Source organism: Apium graveolens, chromosome 8, assembly GCF_009905375.1.
Source record: "Apium graveolens cultivar Ventura chromosome 8, ASM990537v1, whole genome shotgun sequence".
NCBI classification, from domain to species: Eukaryota; Viridiplantae; Streptophyta; class Magnoliopsida; order Apiales; family Apiaceae; genus Apium; species Apium graveolens.
Window position 1 is genome coordinate 5,411,870 of NC_133654.1, and position 9,173 is coordinate 5,421,042.

Genomic DNA, 9,173 nt, shown 5'->3' on the forward strand with positions numbered 1-9,173 from the left:
CTTAAAGAAACTTTTTAAATATGAATGTCCAAAACTTAAAGAAAGTTTTTAAATATTACCACTAGATTTTAAGAAAAAATTATAAATTAAAATTGAAACCATTAAAAAATTTATAATCTAAAATTAATATTGACTAAATCCGATCTAATATACCAAAGAAAACAGTAGATATCCAAAAATTGTACCAAAATAGTTAGATAATACTACTTAATAGTAGATAATAGTTATAAAATGACACATGTAGGTGAAATTTAATTAGTGGAAGAAAATGTATGCAAACATATTATCATCAGAAAAGTTATCTCGTTTATAATAGCGGGGCCAGCAAAACAAAATAAAGCAGCAGCACCACATTCTTCTTCTTTTCCCTGCTTGTGTGCAGTGTGCATATGTAATTTGCACTCTCACTATTCGATTCGGTCTTATAATATATATATATACACTAATTTGTGAACTACATTAATGGCCGGCCGAGAGAAAAAATATATGGAGCCATGGAATGATTTGAGTGATAAAGTAGTGATGGTGACTGGCGCTTCCTCTGGACTTGGTCGAGAGTGTTGTCTCGACTTAGCTAAAACTGGCTGCAAAATTATTGCTGCTGCTCGTAGAATCGATAGACTCGTGTCACTCTGCAATGAAATCAATGGACAACTTTCCGATGTTCAAGCTGTGGCTATTGAACTTGATGTGAGTGCTAATAGTAGTGCTATTGAAGTGTCGGTTAAAAAGGCATGGGACGCGTTTGGAAGGATTGATGCTTTGATCAACAATGCTGGTGTTAGAGGTGCTACCATGCTAGTACTCATTCATTCCATTTGTTTTAATATATACTTTTTCTCTCTTGTTTCATCTTTGATTCATTTCTAGTACAGAAGATAATTGCGTTCTTGTTTAGTTATTGTTTATCATGTTTTTCAATGATCCTCTGAGATTCTTGCAACATAAAATTAAGATCCAATTACATTTTTTTGTACTAAGTGTCATTTCGGACCTTTAGGCACTATACACAGTCCATTGGCTTTGACAGAGGAAGAATGGGATGATACACATACTACAAACGTGAAGGGAGCCTGGCTGGTGTCCAAGCATGTCTGCATCCTCATGCGCGACTCAAACCAGGGGGGATCAGTCATCAATATATCGTCTATTGCTGGTCTTAATTGCGGACAACTACCTGGAAGTCTTGCCTATTCTTCTTCAAAGACGGCCCTTAACGCTATCACAAAGGTACAGTTTAGGAGATTTCAAGCGATTTATAAAGATCTAAGTTAAGTGTTTATCTTGGTTAACAGTGTTCTATATGCATTCTTAGTCTTTCGAAACCCTTTAAACATACGCTTAAAAAATAGTCTCCATATTGTCTGGAATCTTTTTCTTTTGTTATAAGTTACTTCCGGTTTTGTGTAAAGCTATACCTTGTATGAAGATTGATTACTGAATTACATTTAGCATGTTTGCAAGTTTTCTTCTGTTACTTATTCATCGTAATGTGGACAGGTATTCGCTCTTGAACTTGGGATTTATAATATCAGAGTAAACTCAATTAATCCAGGAATCTTCGAATCTGAGATCACCCATAATTTGATGAAGAAAGACTGGCTCAACAATGTGACTCTAAGAACAGTTCCTTTGAAAAAAATGAACATGTCAGATCCAGCACTGACATCGCTGATACGGTTCTTAGTACATGATTCGTCTGACTACGTATCCGGTAATAATTTTATTGTTGATGCAGGGGCTACATTGCCAGGTGTTCCCTTATTTTCGTCCCTATGAATTAAGCGTTGCAGAGTCAGGCTTCACGAGGATGGAATTCTAATAAAGTCTGCAGGACGGTTAAGAGTACTAGTTATATTCATTTTCGTTTAAGTTATTATTAATGTTGTCAAAAATAATGGAGCGTGGAATTTTAGAAGCGAATTCTATGAAATTTATAGTTTCATCTGGTACTGGAATTTGTGGTTCTGACTTCAGTGGATGCCTTTGCATCACATAATAATACACATCAGAGGAATAATCCCTGTTTTTTTTATGAGAATCGCAAAAAGTCGTATCTAGCATGCGCAAACTGCAAAGTTTATAGTCATAATTTAAGACACACTTTTATACTGGAGTTTTGTGAATATGATCAGGATAGAATTTTCTGCATGTTTATTGTGATGAAGTATGAGGTGAATCTATTTAGTTTCGAGTTCAAATTTCAATCTCAATCTTAAGATAATGTTAGGAACCCCGTTTCCCGTCACTGTGTATATAAACTTTAAAAAAATAATCAGACAAAATACTAAAAATAATTAAGATAGATGAACATCAAGATTTATACGTGGAAGATTCGCATTAAGAGGATATCAAAAGCATCTAACTAGTTCAAAAGCTGCAATTGCCTTGGCAAGAGGTGCATCTAAATCCTTATTCCTTAAGCTGAAATGTGAGAAGCAGTGACCTGAAGTTAGGCAACAGTATTGATACTGATACATGTAACTCTACTTGAGTAGATAACACTGAGAATCTGTCTGGGAATCTCCCAAAAGATGCAACCTCCTAATGTCAATCATACCATCATCTAGAAAAGTGGAACGTAACCAAGCACCGGTGTCCTAATTGGTTTAGAATGTGGTTTTAAGAGGTTACCATCCCAATGTCACAAGTTCGAATCTATCAGAAGGGACACGAAAGTAAGTGTATTGTCATGCTTCGTGGGTTAGTTGAGGTGGAAGATACGGAAGTAAGTAGATTGTCATACTCAGTGGAAGTAATACTCAGTGGAAGTAAGTAGATTGTCATACTCAGTACGTACTAGTGTGCTAGCAGTTCTCCGAATTAGTTGAGATGTAGAAAGTTGACCCAGACACCAATTAACAAAAAAAATTGGAACGTACCAGTACACATGTAACTGGTTTTTTATATGTTAAAGATGATTCTTAGGTTTAAATATTAGAAAAGTTCAAATAATTTTCGTTTAGAACATGATCCAAGAATTTTTTTTAAGTAAAATTTGGTTAGTTAAAAATACTTCATAGCTGACTTTGGTCATGAGACATGTAAATCATGGAGTATATGATTTACTTAAAACTTAAAAATAGTTCATAAATTTTACTTGGTTGAAATATAAATATTAACTAGCGTAAAAGCCTCGCACGGGCCTGTATCTATATCGAAATATTATCTCGAACGAATTTATTTTTATAAAAAAATTAATTTTTAAATACAGGAAATGATTATTTTAACTCTATTTTATATTCATACATCAATTATGTAATAATGAATGACATATTTTATAAATTTAATTACATTTCATAAAAATTTAAATAAATAAATATGCAATGAAAATGAGATGACATAAAGGTCATCACTGTATTCTCTTATTTTTTTTCCTTTTCGAACATATAGATAACTTAAGTGGCGAAAACTATTTTTGTCGTAAAGTTCGAGCTCTTAAAGAATTGAGTTATTAACGAGCTCGGCTCGAACTGTTCTTCAAAAGCTCGATTCATTTACAACTCTAGTTACCGTCATTCCAAGCCTAGAAAATATTTAAAAAAAGTGTTAGAATTTTGAATAAATTTGGAGTTTAAAGCTTTAAAACTGCACTCTCACACATGTATTATTTCATTTGTTTCTAATATATATACTTTTTCTCTCTTGTTTCATCAGTGAAACAACGAAGGTTTTCCAACTAACTTCATTATTACCTAGGCATTCATTGAAGCAGTGACATGATCACAACAAGTGTATTTAACATTATCAGAATAATACATAATTATTAGCAGCCGACTGACTTTTAATTTCATCGGTCAAGTGGCTAACTCCCAACAGGCCAATTGAATTTGGCTCATCCATTTGACAACATGGTTTGCTTACTTACTATCAGCATTAAGATAAATCATTAATAAAGAACCTATGAACTAGAAAGCAAGAACATAAAGAAAATTAATTATAAACTTCTTGTTATATTGTCAGGCTATTTCATGACTAATAATATTGCAAAGTCTTTTGTAGTCACTAACTCAAACAATGGTGCCACAAACTTCATCAGGCTTTCATGCAGGGCAACTCTGTATCATGTCTTATGTTCCAGTATTACGTAATCTCTTATGATATGCATAAGATATTCTGAAACTTCTAGGTGAATATACCTTGTTTGAAACAAATAAATACTTGAATCATAAAAAAGGTCCAGCTTATGCCTCAAATGTCTCAATCCGTATTGTCTTTGTCTTTAATATCAAGCTTCATGATATTTTGAGTGAGCTCTTCCAACGGATAATTATGATGAACTGCAAACCAAGAAACACGATAATATTATCATTTTTCAGCTTTAAAGAATGTCCAAAATAAAGCCTTAGCCCAATTAGTTTATCACCTTCTGGCACATTGAATTTCCAATCACGAGTACAAATTAGACTCTCCACAATATTGTGTGCCAAACAACTGTGATATTGATCCAAGATCCTTCCTCCAATACTAAAAGCGGACTCCGACGCGACGGTTGAAATCGAAATTGTCAACACGTCTCGAGCCATAAGTGTCAGGCTAGGGAATCTGAACTGATTTATACTCCAATAATCCAGGAAATCAATTTCAAGGGCTCTATTTAAGCGTTTCTCTTCCAAACACCTATCCAATTCATTTTTTTCTAAGGCAGTCCCATGATCACTGTCCAAGGCATCAAATTCCTTAAACAAAAACTGAATATAAGTTAGTAAACTTGGGCGCTACAAAAATTTATAATCCTGGGCATATTATTTAAATTGAGCAGAAAATGTAAATTTATAAAACATGGCAGAATTAAAAACTGAGCAGAAAAGAAATAAGACGGCACCTTCATCACATCAATTCCATGATTCTGAATAGAAGTTCATGGCTAACTTCCAAACACAACAGTGTACGTAGTTATGGTGTCCTTGTATAAATCAAATAAAGTATACGAGGTATCATAAATTTTTGAAATCTGATCACAATCATCCTCATATAGCCTTTTATAAAAGAACTCCACGAACTGTGTTTTATATCGAGGATCGAACACAACAGCAATGACAAGTATCATGTTATAATCTGACCAATACTTGTCAAACTTTGATTGCATTTTTATAGCCATAGATCTTGCAATATAATTCATGTCTTGGACATCCGTGCTTAATGTATGTTGCACTAGAAAGATATTTGGAAAATACAAATTGATCGTGAGATATTTTATACCCGGAAATAACCGAGTGACATTGTAAAAAACACCAAGATATGCACAAATCCCATCTACTTTATCCCATTCATCATCACCGAGAGCATGCTTATAATTAGAGTCACTTAATTGCAAATGAACAAAGGCACTACGATAATAAAGTGCGCTATCAAGCATAAGATAAGTTGAATTCCATCTTGTCGGCACATCTTGGCGTAATCCTTTTCTTTTTTCTAAGCCACGTGTTCTATACGTTCCTTAAACTTTTCCTTCCTACCTTGAAACCCTTTAATATACTTGATCGACTCTCTAACCTTAATAACGGAAGCATCCATATCTTTTAGATCCTCTTGCACAATCAAAATAAGGATGTGCGCACAACATCTAATATGAAAGAACTATCCTTTATTAAGCAAAGCTTTCCTCAAATTTAGTTATGTTTTCAAAATACCAACAAATACATCATTACTAGACGCATTATCCAAAGTGATACTAAATAACTTATACTCAAGGTTCCATTCACATAATAACTTATATATTTTATCAGAAATTATGATACCCGTGTGTGGCGATGGCATGTACGAAAAGTTCAACTTTTTATCCAAGACCCAATCATCGGTGATAAAGTGAGCGGTAAGTGTGACATATCCATCGGTTGCTACGGAGGTCCACAATTCTGAAGTTAAACATATTCTACCACTAACATTTTTTAATATGTTCAACAAATTTCTTTTTCAGATCTATAACCAAGCAATATATCACTTCTTAATGTGTTCCTACGCACTAAAATAGCTTTTGGATTTGCATATTTAAATGCTTTTAATGCCCTCAAAATCAACAAATTGAAGAGGTAAATTGTGTCTTACCACTACATCCGTGATCATGTCTCTGAAAATTAAAGGATCGAATTTTGAATTTTGCATCGTCATAAAACCTTAGCCGCTGGAAATAATCATCTAACGAATTAAGACATTAGCAATGATATTAAATTAAGATAAACGTTGAATTAAAAAAATAATATTTTTCTTAAAAAATAAACTTATATTAATTGTAATGTAAATTCTACTTTGTTGAATATTACGATTGCAGGTTTTGACCACTTTAATTATGCATTATTAATCCTTTTAAATTAAGCAAGATAATTGTAAATTAGTAATGACTTTAGTAATAAAATATCTCATTACTCCGGGTTTATTTGACCAAAACTCAAAAAATTTACTCGACTCTGTCATATACATATATGTTAATTTTAAGTTTTTTTTTATAAACATATTGACAATATTTGATGGATTAACTACAATCTTTTTCTTTTACACGTACCGACCCTGCTTGTATTTATTTAGTAAATACAAATTACACGACACAAATAAGAAAATATGCGTTATGATTAATGAGATATATTAAAATTGTTATGAACGTTATTAATGTTTTACATGAAAATCATACACATTGATAGATACTCAACTTGTATCGATATATTTTAGACGTTATACAATATTTATCAATAAGAAAATGATCAAGAATTTTACTATTATAATTGTATGTTGTTCAAAAAAAATCTAGAAAATGACCCGTGTCTCGCACGGGTTATTATGCTAGTAAACATCTAAAATTATAAAACCTCATCCTGTAATTTGAACAATTGAAGTATTTTGAATATTACGAAAAAATTATAAATCATGAAATATGTGTATTTTTAGCTCTTAGCGAGCCGATCTCGAGGAATAGATTTTAAGTCAATCTCGAATCGCAAATACTTAAATTCAGCTCAAGCTCATTTTACTCCATAAACACTTTTTTGTATTTGAGATCGAGCTCTTAAAGAATTGAGTCATTAACGAGCTCGGCTCGAACTGTTCTTCAAAAGCTCGATTCATTTACAACTCTAGTTACCGTCATTCTAGCCTAGAAAATATTTAAAAAAAGTGTTAGAATTTTGAATCAATTTGGAGTTTAAAGCTTTAAAGCTTTAAAGCATATCTTACTTTAATATCAAATATTTTTTTTAAAGCACATTAAAATATTAATCTAAAAAAATAATGATAAAATCGGGATCTAATATAACAAGAATATACATGCAAATCGTAGTAACTTTTCCCAACAAATATTAAAAAGCAAAACAAAACAGCACCACATTCTTGTTCTTTTCTTCTGCCTGTGTGTATAAAACTGCACTCTCACACATGTACACCTAAACAAATCATCAATTACCATTTGAATTCGGTCTATATATTATCTATACTCTAATGTGTGGACTGCGTTAATGGCAAGTCAAGAGTACAATTATATGGAGCCATGGAATGATTTGAGTGACAAAGTAGTGATGGTAACTGGCGCTTCCTCTGGACTTGGTCGAGAGTGTTGTCTCGACTTAGCTAAAACTGGCTGCAAAATTATTGCTGCTGCTCGTAGAATCGATAGACTCGTGTCACTCTGCAATGAAATCAATGGACAACTTTCCGATGTTCAAGCTGTGGCTATTGAACTTGATGTGAGTGCTAATAGTAGTGCTATTGAAGCGTCAGTTAAGAAGGCATGGAACGCGTTTGGAAGGATTGATGCTTTGATCAACAATGCTGGTGTTAGAGGTGCTACCATGCTAGTACTCATTCATTCCATTTGTTTTAATATATACTTTTTCTCTCTTGTTTCATCTTTGATTCATTTCTAGTACAAAAGATAATTGCGTTTTTGTTTAGTTATTGTTTATCATGTTTTTCAATGATCCTTTGAGATTCTTGCAACATAAAATTAAGATCCAATTACATTTTTTTGTACTAATGTGTCATCATTCGGACCTTTAGGCACTATACATAGTCCATTGGCTTTGACAGAGGAAGAATGGGATGATACACATACTACAAATGTGAAGGGAGCCTGGTTGGTGTCCAAGCATGTCTGCATCCTCATGCGCGACTCAAACCAGGGGGGATCAGTCATCAATATATCGTCTATTGCTGGTCTTAATCGCGGACATGTACCTGGAAGTCTTGCCTATTCTTCTTCAAAGATGGCCCTTAACGCTATCACAAAGGTACAGTTCAAAAGATTTCAAAAGATTTATGGAGATCTAAGTTAAGTGATTGAACTGAATTACATTTAGCATGTTTGCAAGTTTTCTTCTGTTACTTATTCATCGTAATGTGGACAGGTATTCGCTCTTGAACTGGGGATGTATAAAATAAGAGTGAACTCAATTAATCCGGGACTCTTCGAATCTGAGATCACCCAGAATTTGATGCAGAAAGACTGGCTCAACAAAGTAGCTCTGAGAACAGTTCCTTTGAAACAATGGAACTTGTCAGATCCAGCTCTGACATCGCTTATACGGTTCCTAGTACATGATTCATCTAATTACGTATCTGGCAATAATTTTATTGTTGATGCAGGGGCTACATTGCCAGGTGTTCCCTTATTTTCTTCCCTATGAATTAAGCGTTGCAGAACCAGGTTTCACGAGGATGGAATTCTAATAAAGTTTGCGGGATGGTTAAGATTGTTAAAAATTTTCTTGTTATAATATTTTCCTATATTATTGTGTATCTGTTGATTATATAAAGCATACTTTTCTTGTAACCGATAACAAGTCATATTATAATAAAATTCTACGTTTCTCTCTTCTCTTCTTTCTATAATTTATCATATCAAGAGATATGATTCGATCTGAGATAGGTTGATGATGAGTTATATCGGTTTAGTTTTCACATGTTAGGTTTAAAACACGCGTTATAATTATTGTTTTTTCTCGTCTTCTTCTTATTCACATCGTTAATTTTTTTTCTTGAATGATTTAAAATTTTAATCATGATTATTGTTTTATTTTCTTTAATTTGCTTGAATTTCTCATGGGATTGATTTATGTTGAATTTTTTTTCTACTGGTTTTGGACCTTTGGTTGGTACTCCCATATAACTTTTTCTATTGTTTTTGGTTGTAACTCTCATACAATTTTTTTGCTAATTTTTAGTTGGGACTCTAATACATATTATCG

The 9,173-nt window shown here is 32.9% G+C and overlaps 2 protein-coding genes across 2 annotated transcripts; both read left to right on the forward strand.

Annotated features, from left to right (window-relative positions):
* Window positions 1-311: 311 nt before the first annotated feature.
* Window positions 312-2,111, forward strand: LOC141678089 (uncharacterized). The gene is made up of 3 exons (XM_074484318.1): window positions 312-787; window positions 1,001-1,230; window positions 1,501-2,111. The coding sequence occupies exons 1-3, from the start codon at window positions 463-465 to the stop codon at window positions 1,777-1,779; spliced, it is 834 nt and encodes a 277-aa protein (XP_074340419.1). The 5' UTR covers window positions 312-462; the 3' UTR covers window positions 1,780-2,111.
* Window positions 2,112-7,371: 5,260 nt separating this feature from the next.
* LOC141678090 (uncharacterized) lies at window positions 7,372-8,803 on the forward strand. The gene is made up of 3 exons (XM_074484319.1): window positions 7,372-7,770; window positions 7,987-8,216; window positions 8,334-8,803. The coding sequence occupies exons 1-3, from the start codon at window positions 7,446-7,448 to the stop codon at window positions 8,610-8,612; spliced, it is 834 nt and encodes a 277-aa protein (XP_074340420.1). The 5' UTR covers window positions 7,372-7,445; the 3' UTR covers window positions 8,613-8,803.
* Window positions 8,804-9,173: the final 370 nt, after the last annotated feature.